Source organism: Petromyzon marinus, unplaced genomic scaffold (genome assembly GCF_048934315.1).
Source record: "Petromyzon marinus isolate PM22_M1 ecotype Great Lakes invasive population unplaced genomic scaffold, UKy_Petmar_22M1.pri1.0 PM_G_Scaffold_24, whole genome shotgun sequence".
Classification (NCBI taxonomy): domain Eukaryota; kingdom Metazoa; phylum Chordata; class Hyperoartia; order Petromyzontiformes; family Petromyzontidae; genus Petromyzon; species Petromyzon marinus.
Genome location: NW_027422806.1, coordinates 1,848,686 through 1,871,069, shown reverse-complemented (window position 1 = coordinate 1,871,069; position 22,384 = coordinate 1,848,686). Strand labels below are relative to the sequence as shown.

The 22,384-nt window shown below is 47.4% G+C and overlaps 1 protein-coding gene across 1 annotated transcript; it reads left to right on the top strand.

The window, feature by feature from the left end:
* Positions 1-865: 865 nt before the first annotated feature.
* Positions 866-15,443, top strand: LOC116937379 (baculoviral IAP repeat-containing protein 7-B-like). Its single transcript, XM_032944454.2, has 7 exons — positions 866-1,168; positions 3,646-4,188; positions 5,708-5,861; positions 7,729-7,828; positions 9,773-9,833; positions 11,372-11,423; positions 12,078-15,443. The coding sequence occupies exons 2-7, from the start codon at positions 3,865-3,867 to the stop codon at positions 12,272-12,274; spliced, it is 888 nt and encodes a 295-aa protein (XP_032800345.2). The 5' UTR covers positions 866-1,168; positions 3,646-3,864; the 3' UTR covers positions 12,275-15,443.
* The last annotated feature ends 6,941 nt before the right edge of the window (positions 15,444-22,384 follow it).

The window sequence follows — 22,384 nt, the reverse complement described above, 5'->3', positions numbered from 1 at the left end:
TTGTGTTGTGGCCGAAACGTCGTGAGAATATTATTGTGTTATTTTATTTTATCAATTTATTATTTTATTCTCATTCTACGTGACTTTACCGAAAGAACCAAAGAAGATGAATCATTGCAGTCACGAAAGCTTTAAATCGAAACTCTTAGACATTATTGTAAAAAAATAACATGGAGTCGATTCCCGTTGCGGCTTCCGACGTTCAGATGGAGTCGATTCCCGTTGCGGCTTCCGACGTTCAGATGGAGTCGATTCCCGTTGCGGCTTCCGACGTTTTAGATGGAGTCGATTCCCTTTGTTGATAACATGGGAATCGATTGTTGGTGAATGGAGCTCGTGGAATCGATTTTCAATGGGGGGGATAAAGCGGGAATCGAGATGGTGGTAGTGATTATAGCTGATGGAATCGATTACCATTGGGATAATATTGGTGGAGTTATATTATTGTTACTGCTCCTCTGTTTAAATATAATTTATGTGCAAACTTTTCCGACTACACACTTATCGAAACAATGCTCTCCATAACTTTTACCCCGGGGTTTAAATATTGTTTTGTGATTTAAAAAAAACCCCGAAAGAGCGGGAAACATTGAACACCCTGCTCACTGATTGGTCCAAGCGGCACCCGGCCACCTCCCACCATCGCCTTCTCCTATTGGACGCTGCCGTCAGCAGCGTTGCGCTCCCATTGGCTCAGCCACTCGGACCACGATTCGCGTATCGTAATCATAGCTCGACACGATTCCGGACGAGAAGGAATCGAAACAACGGAATCGCGTTCGAGTAAAAACATTTGATTTAAATATGGTACGTCAACAATACAACTTTTTTTTTTTACATTTATTTACACCGCGCGAATGCCAACGCGAGTTTTATTGTCGATGTTGAGTTTTGTAATTTCGTACTGTAAAAAAAGTTTTCCTCAAAGTCGCTCCCGCCTCGGAGCCAATCGGATTTGGCGTCTCCCTTCCCACGTGACGCGAAGTTTTTTTTGTTTTCCCGCCAATTTGTTTTGGCTCCTCCCCCTCACCCACCGCCATTTTTTTTAATCCGTGAGGGGGGTGCAGACGCCGGAAAATTTATTTTTGTTGCTCAATTAACGACGAGGACGAGGAGGAGGACGACCCGCTAGGAGCGTGAGGTCACCACTTTTGAGAGAAAGCGTGAGGTAAAGAATGCCCTCTACCGTCCACTCCGTGATTTGCAGACGATTTGCAGATGCAGCAGTGTTGAGTTTGTGGACGCTAAAAGGGGCTGCAACTAACCCAACTATCGTGCAGTAAATCGATGTGAAAAAAACACAAAGTATAAATTACATCAATATAATTAATGTACTCAGTATATTCTTCAATAAGCTGAGCTATTAACACAGAGCAACTGGGTATACACTACGCTATATAATGAATGCCATATAGTAAACCAATAAAAAACTAAAATATAAACTACCTCAGTGTTTTATGACACCTCCTTTGCCAGTAACAAGATATAGTAATAGGTTTTACTCTTTTAACTGGCACAAAAACTGACACCTTTATTCAAGTCATCATGTGTTGTGGTTATTGCAAACATGATGCCTTGAATAAAGGTGTCAGTTTTTGTGCCAGTTAAAAGGGTAAAATCTATTACTATACCTCAATGTTATCAATAAACTCTCCAACCAGCTGACCCACCAACAATAAGTCGGTATATATCACAATGCCATATGGCAAAACAATGGATGGATTCTTCTATTCCTGACTGCAAGGATCCATACTCTTTGGTTCTATTCGGTAAAGTCACGTAGGTAACAAAAATAAAATAACAAAAATCACGACGTTTTGGCCACAACGCAAGCGGCCTTCATCATGACGGCACGGTCCCTTCACCTGATGAAGGCCGCCTGTGCTGTGGCCTAAACGTCGTGATTTTTTGTTATTTTATATTTTAATTAACCTACGTGGTGACTTTACCGAATAGAACCACAGAGTTTGTGGGATCCTTCCCCTCACCTCCAGCACCACGGACAGCGACGGGCCCCATTCACAGGGACGAGTCCATCCACGCTCCTCGGGACGGAGGAGTGGGGGAGAGAAACAGCCACGAGGCGCTGTTATACTCCACGTTACAAACCACAACGTTAACCGTGCTGTGAGAGGTGTTAAGAGGCAGTGCCAGCGAAAGAGCTGCGGTCTGAGGTCACCGTAAAAATACAATTAGTTAAGAACCGACATGACTTTACCGAAATAACCAAGAAGATTAATCCCTGCAGTCACGACAGCTTTAAATCGAAATCTATCGTGTAGTGTTGAGTCTATGGTGTAGTGTTGAGTCTATGGTGCAGTGTTGAGTCTATGGTGCAGTGTTGAGTCTATGGTGCAGTGTTGAGTCTATGGTGCAGTGTTGAGTCTATGGTGCAGTGTTGAGTCTATGGGTAGTGTTGAGTCTATGGTGCAGTGTTGAGTCTATGGTGCAGTGTTGAGTCTATTGTGCAGTGTTGAGTCTATGGTGCAGTGTTGAGTCTATGGGCAGTGTTGAGTCTATGGTGCAGTGTTGAGTCTATGGTGTAGTGTTGAGTCTATGGTGCAGTGTAGAATCTATGGTGCAGTGTTGAGTCTATGGTGTAGTGTTAAGTCTATGGTGTAGTGTTGAGTCTATGGTGCAGTGTTGAGTCTATGGTGCAGTGTTGAGTCTATGGTGCAGTGTTGAGTCTATGGGCAGTGTTGAGTCTATGGTGCAGTGTAGAGTCTATGGTGCAGTGTAGAGTCTATGGTGCAGTGTAGAGTCTATGGTGCAGTGTTGAGTCTATGGTGCAGTGTTGAGTCTATGGTGTAGTGTTGAGTCTATGGTGTAGTGTTGAGTCTATGGTGCAGTGTTGAGTCTATGGTGCAGTGTTGAGTCTATGGTGCAGTGTAGAGTCTATGGTGCAGTGTAGAGTCTATGGTGCAGTGTAGAGTCTATGGTGCAGTGTTGAGTCTATGGGTAGTGTTGAGTCTATGGGTAGTGCTGAGTCTATGGTGCAGTGCTGAGTCTATGGGTAGTGTTGGTTTTTCTCACACCAGATAACCCTCGAAACTCCGTTTGGTACAGGACCATCCAGACTGTGTGCCCCCTTTTATTGCTGTGCATGAGTTTGTCAGAAGTGACAGACTGAACTGTTTAATTTTTAACACGTAGGCTTTGGCGACCAATATCCATAATAGAGGTTGTTCTGTTTACGTGACAACCCTTACCAGTTGGCCGTGTCGGGTGGTGGCGGGTTTAACATTAATATATTTAAGTGATCTAACCCACAAAAAGCCTTTGTGTATGGATGAATTGTTTAAACCAAACATTTCAAGTCACTTAAATATTTTATTTTGATTTAAAGCTTTCGTGACTGCAGTAATTCATATTCTTAGCTCTTTCAGCAAAGTCACGTTGAAGGGAAACAATAAAATAATAAAATATATATACAAAACAATAAAATTCTCACGACGTTTCGACCATAACATAACGACCGTTTGTGTTATGGTCGAAACGTCGTGAGAATTTTTATTGTTTTATATGTATTTTATTATTTTATTGTTTGCCTTCAACGTGATTTTACCGAAAGAGCTAAGAATATCACTAAAAGATGTCCGTTTTTAATGACGCTTGCCGCCCCAACATTTTTGTTCCCGCATTCAGGAGCCATCGAGGGTGACAACAGGGGTCGTGCCATTTCCCATCGCCGGTTTTTAAACTACCCGTCGAGCTACGAGCCCCGGGATCTCTTCGACGCCTTGAAAGGAGGAGAAGGCCTCGACGTTTCTCGAGCGATCTTTAACAAGAGACCCCCGGGCGGACTCGTCCCTCGCAAAAGCATTCTTTTCACCCCAAATCGCCCCGTATTTTTCCGCCGGGTCGATGCCGAACGTCGTAGACGTTCGGGCCTCCCGCAGGGCGGCGGCGGCGAGACGCTCCGCTCCCCCGACGCCCCGCTTCGACCGGATCCCGCGACCGTCGGCCTCGAAGATGCAGAGCGAATCGGCCAGGCTGCTGTCGTTCTCCAAGGGGTGGCCCCGGTCGTCCCCCGTGCGGCCCGCGGACTTGGCGCGGGCCGGACTCTACCGCATGGGCTTCAGCGACCTGGTGGCCTGCTTCCGCTGCGGCGGGACGATGCATCACTGGGAGGAGGGGGACGACCCCGCTCGGGAGCACGCCAGGCACTTCCCCGCCTGCGCTCGCGCGGTGGGTGACGCCAGCGACGGCGCCGGTGACGTCCTGACGCTTGTTTTGGGGGGGCGAGGCCGGGTCTTTCCTAAAACTAGTGCGGGGTGCCGCTGAGAATTTGCAACGATTGGCACGAAGAGATGTGCCTCGGGGCTCTGGGTACCGATTGGAGATGATTCTAGGCGTGTTTAGACGACGATGGCGAACGAGCGGAGACCCTTTGGCTCGTTGAATCCATTGACGCGCATTCGCGGTCAGATTCGTGTTATATTAAAAAACGATAGTCCAAAAATAAGTGTGAACATTTCTTTGTAAGCACCCTGTGCTAACACAGTTATTCTTGACCTGGCGAGGGCCCTACTCAGCGCTGCGATGACGTAGCTATTTGGTTTCAGATGCCGACCCTCTCCGTCACGCAAAGCAGCGACGTTGCTCAGCGAAGCGGGCTCAGCATCGTCGCGTGGACATTTATATTTGCCGAATACCCTCGCACGTGGCCTGTATTCTAAATGCGGAGGGGAAAAACCAGAGGTCCCGGGTAAAAATCCACGTGACCACGGGGGGAACAGAGAGAGAGAGAGAGACACGGAAACTCCAAATAGGCAGAAGCAGGTGTCAGGGTCGGGTTTCGAGCCCATGACCTCCTGCATACCAGGCGAGGTCGTTGACATCTCCTGGCTACCGCTGCACCCTTGTAGATGAGTCTCAGTTCTTCAATGCTTTGTGCCTGTAACCATGTTCAGTGATGAGACTTTCCCGCTCCCCGCGCTGAAGAGTCAGCTCGCTCATTTGACAGCAGAGCCACGGCAACAAAATCAATTAAACTCTGCCCACCGTTGTAAAGACGTTGCAGCTGCCGTGCCGTAGAGGCGGTCACGTGGATTTCGGATTAACCGAGGCAACGTATTTGTTCGGTTTAAGCGCCGCGTGACTTGTAATAAAAACGTCCAAGAATTAACCAATGTTGTATAAACTGTTTTTAGATTATTTGGACTTCAGGGGAATATCCACGAGTTCTTAATCTCTGTCAAAATCGCAGGTGTGCGGTTCATCTGCAAATCGAATAAACCGCGCACGGATCATCCAGAGTCTACTGTAATTCAAATCAAGATTCTACTGTAATGTTATCTTCTCTATAAATTCCCCCACCTGTTGTATATGCCGGGTCTTGAAAATTTTAATAAAAATGATAAAAATGAAATAAAATTTGGAAAAATGCGTAATTATCCGAAATAATGTTAATTGATGTAATTATGCGCATAGGTTATGCTAGTTATGGAGATGTAATCGTATTAAGTCATGTAAATGACTTAACCTTTTTAGGTCAGTCTAAAAAGGTTTTGTTTCGAAGATGTCGTTTAAAAAAAAACGATTCCAATGCCCTCACTGCTTCCTGGGGAGCCGTTCCAAAGGGCGGGGACAATTCGATGAGCTCACTGCATCACCGTCGTCGCCATTGACGCTGTCGTCACAGTCGTCATCGTCGTCACCATTGTCGTTGTTGCGTTTGTTTCTGGGTGGTGCCTTTTCCCCGCAGGCCCTGTTGCCGCAGGCCACTCAGGATGGCCCCGACTCCGCACTGTGTCCAGAGATGCGTTCGTTCGGGGCGCGAATCAGATCTTTCGCGAGCTGGCCGTACACCGCCAATGTGTCCCCGCATGAGCTGGCCTACGCAGGCTTCTACTATTCCGGTACGGTTTGTGCTGCTGCTGCCGCTGCTGCTGCTGCTGCTACGTAGAAGTGGGTGGAGGCCTTCCCCGGTGCTGTAGTCGTCCCCGTTTTGTGGGGGGAGGGGCGGCTCTTTGGGGGGCAAGCGCCACGGTGGCTCGGAGATGTTGACTACCTCGCCTGGAAGGCAGGAGGTGGTGGGTTCCATCCTGACGCCTGATGCGTATTTGGAATTTTCGTGCCTCCCCGTGGTCGCGTGGATTTTTTCTGCCGGTCCTCCGGTTTTTTTCCTCGCACATTTAGAAACACGCGTTTAGAGAATTTGGCTGCGTTTAAATTATCATGCGATAAGCCACTTCGTTGAGCTATCGTTTGTGATAGCCAGGTGGTCGCCTCTGAAAAAGAGCTGAATAGCAACTCAATGGTCCTAACACCTAGTATCATAAAATAGTTTCAATGTTGGTTAATAGTTTTGGTCAAACACCTGAGGGAGGTCAGAATCAGAATATTTATCTATACTGGAGGAATCCATTGAGCTGTGAAGCTCTTTTTCGCATGATGTCCAGTCGGGGCATGGGGGGTAAGAACGTCACGGCAACGAACAGTTTACAAAAACACGATAGGAGTGCGAAGTCCTGTCGGTTCCAAGCGTGTTGTAGAGTGCGTACACGAAACACGGGGAAGGCCTTTACAAGTTGTATAATCTCATGCAGATGTAGATGACGCTGGTTCTTCACGTTCTGTAGATGTAGATGACACTGGTTCTTCACGTTCTGTAGATGTAGATGCCGCTGGTTCTTCACGTTCTGTAGATGTAGATGCCACTGGTTCGTCACGTTCTGTAGATGTAGATGCCACTGGTTCTTCACGTTCTGTAGATGTAGATGTAGATGCCGCTGGTTCTTCACGTTCTGTAGATGTAGATGACGCTGGTTCTTCACGTTCTGTAGATGTAGATGCCACTGGTTCTTCACGTTCTGTAGATGTAGATGCCGCTGGTTCTTCACGTTCTGTAGATGTAGATGCCGTTGGTTCTTCACGTTCTGTAGCTGTAGATGCCGCTGGTTCTTCACGTTCTGTAGATGTAGATGCCACTGGTTCTTCACGTTCTGTAGATGTAGATGACGCTGGTTTTTCACGTTCTGTAGATGTAGATGCCACTGGTTCTTCACGTTCTGTAGATGTAGATGACGCTGGTTCTTCACGTTCTGTAGATGTAGATGCCACTGGTTTTTCGTATTCTGTAGATGTAGATGCAACTGGTTCTTCACGTTCTGTAGATGTAGATGCCGCTGGTTCTTCACGTTCTGTAGCTGTAGATGCCGCTGGTTCTTCACGTTCTGTAGATATAGATGCCACTGGTTCTTCACGTTCTGTAGATGACGCTGGTTATTCACGTTCTGTAGATGTAGATGCCACTGGATTTTCGTATTCTGTAGATGTAGATGCAACTGGTTCTTCACGTTCTGTAGATGTAGATGACGCTGGTTCTTCACGTTCTGTAGATGTAGATGACGCTGGTTCTTCATGTTCTGCAGATGTTGATGCCACTGGTTCTTCATGTTCTGTAGCTGTAAATGCCACTGGTTCTTCACGTTCTGTAGCTGTAAATGCCACTGGTTCTTCACGTTCTGCAGATGTTGATGCCACTGGTTCTTCACATTCTGTAGATGTAAATGCCACTGGTTCTTCACGTTCTGTAGATGTAAATGCCACTGGTTCTTCACGTTCTGCAGATGTTGATGCCACCACCTCCATCTATTGTGAGGCGGTTGAACTTACGACTCTCGGTCCGAACGGGCAACTGGATGGGTTTGTTTATCTCTGAAAAGTTGACAGTGTCGATATGTAGGGGAGAGGTCCCTGTAACGTGTTTTCTATTTTGAGTAGGTCACGGAGATCTTGTGAGGTGCTTCAGCTGCGACGGTCATCTACAAGAGTGGGCGCTGGGAGACAGCGCTTGGCATGAGCACGCAAAGTGGTTTCCCAGGTGAGGCGTTTGGCACCTGCTGCTCCCGTGAAATGTATATATATACAGTGAGGGAAAAAAGTATTTGATCCCCTGCTGATTTTGTACGTTTGCCCACTGACAAAGAAATGATCAGTCTATAATTTTAATGGTAGGTTTATTTGAAAAGTGAGAGACAGAATAACAACAACAAAATCCAGAAAAACGCATGTCAAAAATGTTATAAATTGATTTGCATTTTAATGAGGGAAAAAAGTATTTGACCCCCTCTCAATCAGAAAGATTTCTGGCTCCCAGGTTTCTTTTATGCAGGTAACAAGCTGAGATTAGGAGCTGAGATTAGGAGTACACTCTTTAAGAGTGTGCTCCTAATCTCAGCTCGTTACCTGTATAAAAGACACCTGTCCACAGAAGCAATCAATCAATCAAATTCCAAACTCTCCACCATGGCCAAGACCAAAGAGCTCTCCAAGGATGTCAGGGACAAGATTGTAGACCTACACAAGGCTGGAATGGGCTACAAGACCATTGCCAAGCAGCTTGGTCAGAAGGTGACAACAGTTTGTGCGATTATTCGCAAATGGAAAAAACACAAAAGAACTGTCAATCTCCCTCGGCATGGGGCTCCATGCAAGATCTCACCTCGTGGAGTTGCAATGATCATGAGAACGGTGAGGAATCAGCCCAGAACTACACGGGAGGATCTTGTCAATGATCTCAAGGCAGAGGGACCATAGTCACCAAGAAAACAATTGGTAACACACTACCTCGTGAAGGACTGAAATCCTGCAGTGCCCGCAAGGTCCCCCTGCTCAAGAAAGCACATATACATGCCCGTCTGAAGTTTGCCAATGAACATCTGAATGATTCAGAGGACAACTGGGTGAAAGTGTTGTGGTCAGATGAGACCAAAATGGAGCTCTTTGGCATCAACTCAACATGCCATGTTTGGAGGAGGAGGAATGCTGCCTATGACCCCAAGAACACCATCCCCACCGTTAAACATGGAGGTGGAAACATTATGCTTTGGGGGTGTTTTTCTGCTAAGGGGACAGGACAACTTCACCGCATCAAAGGGACGATGGACGGGGCCATGTACCATCAAATCTTGGGTGAGAACCTCCTTCCCTCAGCCAGGGCATTGAAAATGGGTTGTGGATGGGTATTCCAGCATGACAATGACCCAAAACACACGGCCAAGGCAACAAAGGAGTGGCTCAAGAAGAAGCACATTAAGGACCTGGAGTGGCCTAGCCAGTCTCCAGACCTTAATCCCATAGAAAATCTGTGGAGGGAGCTGAAGGTTCGAGTTGCCAAACGTCAGCCTCGAAACCTTAATGACTTGGAGAAGATCTGCAAAGAGGAGTGGGACAAAATCCCTCCTGAGATGTGTGCAAACCTGGTGGCCAACTACAAGAAACGTCTGACCTCTGTGATTGCCAACAAGGGTTTTTGCCACCAAGTACTAAGTCATGTTTTGCAGAGGGGTCAAATACTTATTTCCCTCATTAAAATGCAAATCAATTTATAACATTTTTGACATACGTTTTTCTGGATTTTTTGTTGTTATTCTGTCTCTCACTGTTCAAATAAACCTACCATTAAAATTATAGACTGATCATTTCTTTGTCAGTGGGCAAACGTACAAAATCAGCAGGGGATCAAATACTTTTTTCCCTCACTGTAAATATTCACTAATTATGTGTTCCCCAACACATCCATCGCATTATATAATAATGATGTGTTCCCCGATACATCCAACGCATTATAAGATAATAACAAAATCATAATAAACGCGATAAAATAATAAATATAATGTGTTCCCCAATACAACCATCTCACTATAAGATCATAATATAAATAATAATAATGATGGTGATGTGCTCCCCAATACATCCATCACATTATACCCAGCCGGCATAACGTAATGACCCCCCCCCTCTTCCCGCGTCGTTTGCTGAACAGCTGCGCGTTTGTTGGACGACAGAAGGGGGAAGCTTTCGTCCGCGGGTCGATGCAGCCGCCGGTAACAAAACATTTTCTCGCCAACTTTTGGTTTCGCAGGAAAATCGAGTTTAACGCCGGCGTGCGAACACGCCGCACGTACGATTTTTTGTTTCGTTTTTTAACGTTGACCTTGGTCAACTCCGGTCGTTGAACAGACGAGACTATCCTCGTCTCTTGATGGAGTTTATCAGGGGTCTTGAACACAAATAGACTCAAACTTAAACTTCGCAGGCAGCTTGAAATGTTGTTCATCATTCAGGGGTAAAAATACAAAAATAATGTGGTTTCATTACCAATATGCTCATTGTAAATATAGTAGTGTGTATAGTATAGTAGTGTATAGTGTAGTGTAGTGTATAGTGTAGTGTATAGTAGTGTAGTGTATAGTGTAGTGTATAGTGTAGTGTATAGTAGTGTAGTGTATAGTAGTGTAGTGTATAGTGTAGTGTATAGTGTAGTGTATAGTAGTGTATAGTGTAGTGTATAGTAGTGTAGTGTATAGTATAGTAATGTATAGTGTAGTAGTGTATAGTAGTGTAGTGTATAGTAGTGTATAGTATAGTAGTGTATAGTATAGTAGTGTATAGTGTAGTAGTGTATAGTGTAGTAGTGTATAGTAGTGTAGTGTATAGTATAGTAGTGTAGTGTATAGTATAGTAGTATAGTATAGTAGTGTATAGTATAGTGTATAATATAGTAGTGTATAGTGTAGTGTATAGTAGTGTAGTGTATAGTGTAGTAGTGTATAGTATAGTAGTGTATAGTGTAGTGTATAGTAGTGTAGTGTATAGTAGTGTATGTATAGTAGTGTATAGTAGTGTAGTAGTGTATAGTAGTGTAGTGTATAGTATAGTAGTGTATAGTATAGTATTGTATAGTAGTGTATAGTGTAGTAGTGTATAGTAGTGTATAGTATAGTAGTGTATAGTAGTGTATAATAGTGTATAGTAGTGTATAGTAGTGTATAGTGTAGTAGTGTATAGTAGTGTATAATAGTGTATAGTAGTGTATAATAGTGTATAGTAGTGTAGTAGTGTATAGTAGTGTATAGTGTATAATAGTGTATAGTAGTGTATAGTGTATAATACTAGTACAGCTCACACCGGTGTGTTGGAGAGCCAAGCCACAACATTTAGAATCTGAGTATGACGTTTCACCAGTAATTACAACAACAACGAGCTTCATCAGGCGACGGCCAGATTAAATGTACTCTATAACTATATATAACTATGGGGATAATCGGTGTTTTTGGCATAGAGATCCACGGAATTTTTTTTATTTTATCTTTTTGGATGCTGCGCGATTTTGAGCCGTCTGCAGCTGCCCTGCCCCCCGTCGTTAGCGGCGACAATCGAGAGCCGGCTCTTGTCGTTCCGTTTGGTTTGCCGACACGCCGATTGCAAATCGAGCGCAGAGTAACGGTGCAAAAAGTCGCGATCGTTTTTAACGCGAGCGGTCGTCGCTTGCGTAACTTATCCATTTTTGTCGGTTCTTCTGCGTGACACCGGCGATGATTCTTACACGCGACGATGTTCATCTTTATTTGTCGGTTTAAAGGCTCCGCTACCGGGACAGACGCCGCAGAGTACAACCGCGGAGATTGAGCACGGTAAGACGGCGGATCCCTGCGCACTGTATCAGACCCTCACCTGATACAGGTGAGGGTCTGATACAGGTGAGGGTCTGATACAGGTGAGAGTCTGATACAGGTGAGGGTCTGATACAGGTGAGGGTCTGATACAGGTGAGAGACTGATACAGGTGAGAGTCTGATACAGGTGAGGGTCTGATACAGGTGAGGGTCTGATACAGGTGAGGGTCTGATACAGGTGAGAGTCTGATACAGGTGAGAGTCTGATACAGGTGAGAGTCTGATACAGGTGAAAGTCTGAGCCAGGTGAGAGTCTGATACAGGTGAGAGTCACGACCTCATGTATACCAGACGAGGTGGTCAACATCTCGCCAACTTTGCGCCCCATATGTAAGCAGTCTGGTGATGATCGACCATCACTTTTTGAAACCGCTGAAAGTGTGTGCGGGTGTGTCTCTGTGTGTGCGTCTGTGTGTGTGTGCGCTTGCGTCTGTGCGTGCGCGCGTGTGTCTCTGTGTGTCTCTGTGCGTCTCTGTGTGTCTCTGTGCGTCTCTGTGTGTCTCTGTGTGTCTCTGTGCGTCTCTGTGTGTCTCTGTGTGTCTCTGTGTGTCTGTGTGTCTATGTGTGTCTCCGCGTGTGTCTCCGCGTGCGTCTGCGCGCGCTTCGTCCACAGCAGCGCCATCGACTGAGGAGCTTCTGGACAAGCTGGAAGAGCGGCTGTCCTGCAAGGTGTGCATGGAGCGCGAGGTGTCCACGATGTTCGTGCCGTGCGGACACGTGGCCACGTGCGGCCACTGCGCCCTCTCCCTGAGCCGGTGTCCCGTGTGCCGCGTCGCCGTGCAGACGTCGCTCCGGGCCTTCATGGTTTAGGCAGACGGCCGGGCGAAGGAGGAGGAGAGAGAAACGACCGCCGGGGATCCCGACCGCCCGTGGCTTCGACCATTGGGGCGAGTTCGTTGATTCACCCATCCCCTCTCCCGTACCGAGGCATAAGCCGGTCGCTGGCGAGCGTTCGGCGTTCGTTTTTTCCGCACAGGGAGGCACGAGGAGGGCAATTTCACTTGGCCACCGGCCTCCACCCATAGAGCAGCCTTTTTTTGGGGGGGTTTCCGGAATGTAAAAGGGTTCATTGATAATTATCAGTGTGGTGGTTTTGAAGGCGTACGATGTCAGACTTGGAAAGTGAAGGAAGTAAAGTTTTAAGACTGTTCTGTAATCTTTACTTTAACCGGATGGTACGCATAGGTTACACACGTTAACAGTTTCTACATTTGGGAGCTATTACATTTAGAACTCTGTGGAGCGCTTATTGCAACGGGTGGAAGGGTCAAAGATTGCGGTGATTTTAAGGCGTACTTACATGTGTGAGTTATTACATTTATAACTCTGTGGGACAATGCAATGGGTGGCATGGGAAAGCGTTAATAAGAGTGCGTTGATTTTAACGTGTTCAATGTCAGACTTGGGAAGTGACGAAGTGAATGTACATGCACATATACACGTGTAAGCTGTTACACGTGTAACAGCTTACACGTGTATATGTGTAAGCTGTTACACATGTAAAGCTGTTACACGTGTAACTCTGTGGATCGCTTATTGCAATGGGCGGAAGGGTTAAAGAGTTGCGGTGATTGTAAGGCGTTTGGTGCTAGACTTGAAGTGAAGAAGTTACGTTCTGTAAATCTTTACTGGAACTGGAATGTTACGCAGAGTTCACGTGCGTAAACATTTTTACGTTTGTGAGTTATTACATTAATAAGTAATATTTTAAAATACTTTTTTTTTTAAAACACTCTTTAATGAAATGTACCCTACTGGTAACGGAATAACTCCACGACTCCAGGAAGTGGCCCCGAGGCTTGGCCACGACGTAAGGGGAACGTGGAGATTTACAGCCAACGACGTCAGTTGAGCGTGGACAATTACACCCAAGACGAAACATAACGTGTTAAAAAAAGATTGTTGGAAAATATATTTTTTACGCTAGAATACAGTGTTGTCATCATTATGACATAAGTATACCACATTGGTAAGTGGGTTAAGATTGAGTTACTATATTTGATGATACTACAACAACAACAGACAGAGTGAGTTCATACACAGCGTGTGCAATAATAGCCCCATGGAGCACTTATTGCAATGGTGATGTCATCAAAAATTTAATTGTCGCGTTCCACGGTGGCCGCTCTTTGTCGGTGGTGGGGAGCGGTGGGGGGTTGGTGGAGCGGTCAGCGCTACCAACGCCGGTAATCAGCCGAGTTCCATTCCCGCTCACGGCCAACGCCACAGTGATTGCGATCATCTGAACAACCGGTCCTGGGCCTCCCCTAGGTCGACTTGGCCTCGAATGAGTGCCCGCTGCGATATGTAAAGACATCGCCACTGGGGAGACAAAGGCGGCTGTGCGTGGTGTTGACCACCCCACCCCCCCCCCCCACCCTCGTGTGCCACAGTGCCGGTAGCCTTCATAGCTGCTGCTAATCGCTAACAGCACTTGCCCCAACAGTCTGTTAAGGCTACACGGGGAGGGATCTTCATAGCTGCTGCTAATTGCTAACAGCACTTGCCCCAACAGTCTGTTAAGGCTACACGGGGGGGATCATCATAGCTGCTGCTACTCGCTAACAGCACTTGCCCCAACAGTCTGTTAAGGCTACACGGCGGTGGCTGGGGGATCTTTGGGGCTGTGTGTGGACGGCTTTGTGTGTTCCTCGCCGCTTTTGTTTCTAAGAAGTGCCAGGTTATTTTTCCATCGGTCGCGTGAGAGATAATTTTCGGGGACTCGTTAACCCGCTGCTGGATTAGGGCCCCTCGGCGCGCCTCGTCCCGCGGGGGTTTGTGTTGGACTCGGCACTTGGCGAAGAGAACGCCGGAGCAGTTCCCCCCGCGGGAGATTGGTCGCGGGCAAATTTAGAATCGCTGCTCGGAAATGTTGAAAAGGTCGAATCCGTCCTCGGCTGCGACGCTCGCTCGTTCATTCAGCTCCAGCAGCAGCGTCCGCCTGCACCGAGTTTCCGGCGTTGCCGCTCTTAACCCAGAGTTTTTAAGCGGCTGCTGCGTTGAACATCGTCGCGCGTAGTGTAAACTAAATATATATACACACAGCTTCCTGAGAATGTGTTAAGTTGGGGAAACGTGATTATTTTGCGCGTTTAAAACACGGACGTTGTAAAACATCCTTCAAGGTTTTGATTTAAAGCTTTCGTGACTGCAGGGATTCATATTCTTGGTTCTTTCGGTAAAGTCACCACCACGTAGAAGGGAAACAATAAAATAAATAAAATATAAAAAATAAAATTCTCACAACGTTTCGACTGCAACACGAGCAATCATCATCAGGTGTGAAAACCACATAGCACCACGGAGAGCGATTTGGCAGTTGTTCAGACCGCATTCCATTCTCTTCCTCTCCCCCCTCCTCTTTTCCGAACATAGATGGACTCGTCCATTTGAACAACTGCCAAATCGCTCTCCGTGGTGCTAACGTTAAAAAAAACTCCACTTTTTAAAAATTTTCTTGCTGTGGTTTTCACACCTGATGATGATTGCTTCTTGTGTCGTAGTCGAAACGTCGTGAGAATTTTTATTGTTTTATATTTTTATTATTTTATTGTTTCCCTTCTACGTAGTGACTTTACCGAAAGAACCAAGAACATTCTTCAAGGTTCTTTCGGTCGAGCGACGTGGGGACAAAATAAAATAAATCACGACGTTTCTGTCGCAACACAAGCGACCCCCCCATCAGTTGAACTGTACCTGTTCCGCCTGATGACGGGCGCTTGTGTCGCGATGGAAACGTGGTGATGTATTTTATACACCTACCACGTGATGACTTTGAGAGCGTAGATCCCTGCAGTTTTCACGAAAGCTTCAAGTGAAGATTCTCAAGGCTGCTTTCAATGTTGCGTTCAGTCAGTGAAACGTCCGCACATTCGAGTCGAGTGCCCATTAATGGGCCACGCAAGGCCCAACGCGTAGGGCCGAGGCTTCGCTCTGTGGCTCGTTTGATCGTCTCGTTATTAAATATTTTTTGATGTCACCAGAGGACTTGGGAGTCTTGTTGTGTTTAGACTGCGGGAGCGGTGGGAGGGGTTTTAAGAGCTATTAAAGCTCTTGGTTGTCTCTCTCTGTCTCTGTGTGAGTCTCTCTCTGTGTGTCTGTCTGTGTTGTGTGTCACTCTGTGTGTGTCTCTGTGTTGTCTCTCTCTGCTTGTGTGTATGTCTGTGTGTCTATGTTGTGTGTCTCTCTGTTTGTCTCTGTGTGAGTCTCTCTCTCTCTGCTTGTGTGTCTGTGTTGTCTCTCTCTGCTTGTGTGTCTGTGTGTGTGTCTATGTTGTGTGTCTCTCTCTGTGTGTCTCTGTGTTGTCTCTCTCTGTGTGTCTATGTTGTGTGTCTCTCTCTGCGTGTCTCTGTGTTGTCTCTCTCTGCTTGTGTGTCTGTCTGTGTGTCTATGTTGTGTGTGTCTCTCTCTGTGTGTCTCTGTGTAAGTCTCTCTCTCTCTCTGCTTGTGTGTCTATGTTGTGTGTCTCTCTCTGTGTGTCTCTGTGTGAGTCTCTCTGCTTGTGTGCCTGTCCGTGTGTCTATGTTGTGTGTCTCTCTGTGTGTCTCTGTATTGTCTCTCTCTGTGTGTCTATGTTGTGTGTCTATCTGTGTGTCTCTGTGTTGTCTCTCTGCTTGTGTGCCTGTCCGTGTGTCTATGTTGTGTGTCTCTCTCTGTGTGTTTCTGTGTTGTCTCTCTCTGTGTGTCTATGTTGTGTGTCTCTCTGTGTGTTTCTGTGTTGTCTCTCTCTCTCTGCTTGTGTGTCCCCGTGTCTATGTTTTGTCTCTCTCATATTTATCAATCTTTGGAAGAACGTAATCAACCAGGTGGGGCATTGATTGTTTTGTTTGCCGACTCTGTGTTATATTGCATTATATTTCCAAGTTTACTATGTTTGTTCTCATTCATTTGTACCTGATGATGGTCGCTTGTGTTGCAATCGAAACGTCGTATTCTATTATTCATTTTCTTCACCATTACAAATTGTCTGGGAATCAAAGCCAAGCAAGTTTCTTACCACAGTAACCGCACGAGACGTGAAACAAACGCTGCGCGTGTAGTGGGTGCATGGAGATTGGAGACGGCGTGTAGAGGCAACACGTTGATTTAACGACAACGTTAACAGCAATAGTAACGGTCCCTAACACAAAGGGGTAACGGCCCTTAACCCGCTACCTGGGGGTGGTACGGCCCCCGGACAAGCGTGGCCTATCACTGGGACCACGGGCTCTCTCGCCTCCGGCTAACGGTGACCTAGGGGAGGCTACCCTGACCCGACCCAGCCAAGGTACGGGTCTCGACCACTGTCCCGCTCGGTCCCGGCCATTACAAGGACGTCGGGACCCGGGGGCTCCCAGGGTCTCACCACTGGCCCGCTCGGTCCCGGCCCTTAGAAGGGCAGCGGGTCTGGGGGAATTGATAGGACGAGTGGAAATCAAGTAACCTCTGAGCTATTTTGATTAGTCTTATTAAATAATACAACAAAATTAATGACATTCAAAAAGTAATTTAGATTAAACACGTATTAGAACATTGTAACTTCAACAATCTCTTCAAGCAACGTGTATTACTAATTACTCATTCGTTAGCCCCCATTAGTCAATCGCGACTTCACGCTCATAATAATTCCATCAAACCCCCAGCTTTAAAGAACACAATACACCTGAATATAATTAAGGAAGGTCTATTTTCACCAACCACTAAACATATTAATCTTACATGATTCTAATCCGCCAAATCACAAACCAATGAACACACAACTCTAATGATCACGCTGGTTCACCTGCATGGCTGTCCTTACGATATCATCAGGCCCCAGAGCTAAAAGATATTTCGTTTGAGTGTAACCTGGTCGATTAGGATAATGATTAAACGGCGCATACGTAGAGAAGCTCTTGACGACTCGGAGACAAATATGGTAAGGGCTTCCGTCAGTTTATTCAGGGGCTTTACGCCGTACATTAGCTGACATAACTGTCCCCCCAGGAATTCGTCTGACTGCTCAGTTCTTCCCACTGCACCGACCGAGGGATCAGCCAACTCGGCTGGCTGGGTGAAGCAGCCTCTCCAGCCTGATCCCTACCCCGGCTCCCAACTCCCAGCCATCTTGTTCCCGGCTTCCACAACGACCCTGTCTCCATCCCGGGCTCCCCCTTAAATCCCCGACACGAGACATGATATTACCGTACCTGAAAATGCGCACATCCCTTGACGTCACATCCCATGACATCACATCCTGTGACATCATGTGACGTCATCGCACCGGAAGGCTCCCGTGACGTCACATCCCGTGACGTCATCACAACCGGGAGGTAAGTGTGACGGGAGTGTCCCCGACTACTCCTCGACACATATAAAGGCGTCTCCTTACTGACGAGGCTAAGAGAATCGCAGCTAAGGAAGAGAGATCACGGCAATGGCTGCGCGGTTGACTCGGCACGCCATCGACCTTGGCAGACGGCTCTCTGGGGGGGAGAGCGGGGGGGGGGGTGTCTCTTCCGTTCCCTGGCGTGCACGTGGCTTGCTTGTCCAGAACCAGGCAGCCATTGAAAGGGAACGGCGGAGGCAGCGAATTGGGATGGGAGACAACTCGACTTGAAGCTTTCGTGACTGCAGGAATTCGTCTTCTTTGGGTTCTTTCGGTAAAAGTGACGTCGATGGGTCGAAAAAGTAGACAAAAAACGATGACGTTTCGATCGCAACGCAAGCGATCGTCATCGGGCGTCGCGATCAAAACGTCGTAGTTTCTTCAACCTATCTACGTGGCTTTACCAAAGAGAACATGGGAGAGCTCTTCACGGCCGAATCACGTGGCCGAGAAGCGTCGCGTTTGAAGGCTTCGACGCTGTCGGCGCCCTTCTGCTGTGCACATTTCAGGTTGCGAGTTCTTACACCGGCTGCTTGGAAGTCCCCGCTGTGGAGCATCAGAAACTCATCGGGAGCGCTGGCTGTGGAAGGCCGGGTTTCTGAACGCTGCTCAAGTCAAGTTAAGGTGTGTTACGTTGGAATAAAATTGTGAGATTTGAAATAAGGGGCCGTCCATAAATTACGTCACGCACCTGGAGGGGGAGGGGTCAGACATTTGTGACGATGTGTGACGAGGGGGGGGGGGTGGGTGAGAAATGTGACGTCACATCAAAATGCGCACCTTTAAATAAATATAGACAACACGTTCCACTTAATTAAATAGACTTTTAATAAATGTTTTCTCCCACAACATCAGAGTGTAGCGCCACATTAAATACGCACTACAATGGCAATAGTTGAAAGCGATTTGAAGCATGTTTTATTTTGGGGGGGGGGGGGCAGAGCTTTGTGACGTCATATTTGAGGGAGGGGTCTGACTTTTTGTGACGCCGTGTGACGAGGGGGGGGGGTCAAAAATCGTCCAAAATCGCGTGACGTCATTTATGGACTCCCCTAAAGTAAGGCGATTGCTGGACACATTATTACTTAGCTTTTGAACGTTATAGTTTGCTGGAAAAAAATGTATTGGGCATATTTTCCCATGCAACCACAGCTGTCGACTTTAAGAAAACTGAAGTTTGTGTTCGCCTTTTGGCATCCTCTGGTCTAACACCGTTTGAGACGAGGCTCAAACACATTCCTGCAGAGGGAGCTGGTTGGAACGTGTTGGGTTGCTCGGTCAATGGCCAGGGTCAACAGCGGCACCACGTGGTGTATTCAGCAAATATTCCCGACTGTGAGGGCGGGCCCAAGCCGACGTGAGTAGGTGAAACGTTGAGTTTTATAAGGGCACCACAGGGTGACCAGCCCCTCCCCACCCAGCCCCACCCCTCTCACCCACCACCCAGCCCCACCCCACCCTCCCCAGGTCAATACACCAGAGATGTAGGTCTTGTTGGAATTCCCTACATCTCTGCTGTAGCAAACGGACAGAAAATATGGCATCTGTGCAGGGCCGCCCTTTCCTGAAACCGCATTTTGGCTCCGCAAGCCACTCCTTAGCGTGCCTAGCAAGGCGATGTTGGATAATCCTTGCCAGGACCTTTCCCGGCATACTGAGGAGTGAGATGCCCCTGTAGTTGTTACAGTCTGTGCGGTCCCTTCTTAAAGAGGGGGACCACCAGAGCATCCTTCCAATCCTGCGGAACCCGTCCAGTGGTCCAGACTGTTGTTATGATGTCATATAGGGTAGTCTGTGCAAAAACGCCACCCTCCCTCAGCATTTCGCTTGGGAGATCATCATTGCCCGGTGCCTTTCCTGGTCTCAGACTCCAGATTGCCTTCAGTACTTTCTCAACAGATGACATCTCAGCCAGCCACTGACAGGGGGTGACTTCTTATTCCAATATTTGAGGCACCGCAGCCTCGGCAGGGTCATCCCCACTTTGTGCCACGTTGTTTTCCAGGCTGAGAGATTCCCCTCCTCCAGGACCTCAGAAATGCTCAGCAAATCTGCGAACCTGTTCCTGGGGGTTGGAGATTGGATCACCGTTCTTTTCCCAAGTGATGGTAATAGATGTCGTGCTGCAGGTTACTTTTTTTTATGGAATTTAAGAGCGATTTTTGATTGCGGGCCATTAAGGCAGACTCCATCTCCTCAGTGTGTATACCTGTGTGTGTATCTGTGTGTGTATCTGTGTGTGTATTTGTGTGTGTACCTGTGTGTGTGTGTATCTGTGTGTGTATCTGTGTGTGTACCTGTGTGTGCCCAGCCACCGCATGCCGAAACAGCTTTTGTTTGGCTGGATCGAGGGGGCTAAACGGGCGCTGCACGGGCTAGAGAAGAGATGGAGTGATGTGGTACAGGAGGACGTGGAGCTGAGTGGACTTGCCGATGACTGGTACCAGCGGTGTCAAGATTGGCCTCTGTGGAGGCGGCTTGTGAAGGATGCTACTGGGCAGTTGGAGGTAGTCGCCCTCCAACAACAACGGAGCGTCGGGTGGCTAAAGCACAGCAGGTTGGCACAGAAGGGGGCACAGGTGGTGCATCAGCCAGTCATCTCAGTCAGTCGACCCGTGGCACCTGGGTCTGCCCCGTGACCTCCTGCCAGCGGGCGTTCGACACTTCACGTGGCCTCAGGGTGCACATAGCCTGGCACAAGCGTCGTGGTGACGTCACCGCCACTTAGTGGCGAATGGCCGTTGTTGTTGTGTGTATGTGTGTGTATGTGTGTATATGTGTGTATGTGTGTATATGTGTGTATGTGTGTATATGTGTGTATGTGTGTGTGTGTACGTTGAACTCTTTCTGTCACACCACCACCGCACGTTGCCCAACCGTGCTGAAAGACGACAACAACAACAAGTGGCAATTCTAAAGAGTTCTCGGTGTAGTGTGTAGTCGTGTAGTGTAGTATATAGTGGTGTAGTGTATAGTGTAGTGTATAATGTAGTGTATAGTGTAGTGTATAGTAGTGTAGTATATAGTGTATAGTACAGTAGTGTATAGGTATAGTCTAGTAGTGTATAGTGTAGTAGTGTATAGTGTAGTAGTATATAGTGTAGTGTATAGTATAGTAGTGTATAGGTATAGTCTAGTAGTGTATAGTGTATAGTAGTGTATAGTGTAGTAGTGTATAGTAGTGTAGTAGTGTATAGTGTATAATAGTATAGTAGTGTATAATAGTGTATAGTAGTGTAAATGTGTATAGTAGTGTAGTAGTATATAGTGTATAATAGTGTAGTAGTGTATAATACTAGTACAGCTCACACCGGTGTGTTGGAGTGCCAAGCCACAACATTTAGAATCTGAGTACGACGTTTCACCAGTAATTACAACAACCAGCTTCATCAGGCGACGGCCAGATTAAATGTACTCTATAACTATATATAACTATGGGGATAATCGGTGTTTTTGGCGTAGAGATCCACAGAAAAATTTTTAATTTTATCTTTTTGGATGCTGCGCGATTTTGAGCCATCTGCAGCTGCCCTGCCCCCCGTCGTTAGCGGCGACAATCGAGAGCCGGCTCTTGTCGTTCCGTTTGGTTTGCCGACACGCCGATTGCAAATCGAGCGCAGAGTAACGGTGCAAAAAGTCGCGATCGTTTTTAACGCGAGCGGTCGTCGCTTGCGTAACTTATCCATTTTTGTCGGTTCTTTTGCGTGACACCGGCGATGATTCTTGCACGCGACGATGTTCATCTTTATTTGTCGGTTTAAAGGCTCCGCTACCGGGACAGACGCCGCAGAGTACAACCGCGGAGATTGAGCACGGTAAGACGGCGGATCCCTGCGCACTGTATCAGACCCTCACCTGATACAGGTGAAGGTCTGATACAGGTGAGGGTCTGATACAGGTGAGGGTCTGATACAGGTGAGGGACTGATACAGGTGAGAGACTGATACAGGTGAGAGACTGATACAGGTGAGAGTCTGATACAGGTGAGGGTCTGATACAGGTGAGAGTCTGATACAGGTGAGGGTCTGATACAGGTGAGGGTCTGATACAGGTGAGGGTCTGATACAGGTGAGGGTCTGATACAGGTGAGAGTCTGATACAGGTGAGGGTCTGATACAGGTGAGAGACTGATACAAGTGAGAGTCTGATACAGGTGAGAGTCACGACCTCATGTATATTAGACGAGGTGGTCAACATCTCGCCAACTTTGCGCCCCATATGTAAGCAGTCTGGTGATGATCGACCATCACTCTTTGAAACCGCTGAAAGTGTGTGGGGGTGTGCCCGTGTGTGTGCGTCTGTGTGTGTGTGCGCTTGCGTCTGTGCGTGCGCGCGTGTGTCTCCGTGCGTCTCTGTGTGTCTCTGTGTGTCTCCGTGTGTCTCTGTGTGTCTGCACGTGTGTCTGTGTGTCTCTGTGTGTCTCCGCGTGTGTCTCCGCGTGCGTCTCCGCGTGCGTCTGCGCGCGCTTTTGTCCACAGCAGTGCCATCGACTGAGGAGCTTCTGGACAAGCTGGAAGAGCGGCTGTGCTGCAAGGTGTGCATGGAGCGCGAGGTGTCCACGATGTTCGTGCCGT

Excerpts from the sequence above, each read along its gene's own strand:
- LOC116937379 (XM_032944454.2), top strand. The coding sequence starts at position 3,865 with ATGCCGAACGTCGTAGACGTTCGGGCCTCCCGCAGGGCGGCGGCGGCG. Across the intron at positions 5,862-7,728 it reads CGCAGGCTTCTACTATTCCG|GTCACGGAGATCTTGTGAGG; the intron begins GTACGGTTTGTG and ends TATTTTGAGTAG. Across the intron at positions 7,829-9,772 it reads CACGCAAAGTGGTTTCCCAG|CTGCGCGTTTGTTGGACGAC; the intron begins GTGAGGCGTTTG and ends TTTGCTGAACAG.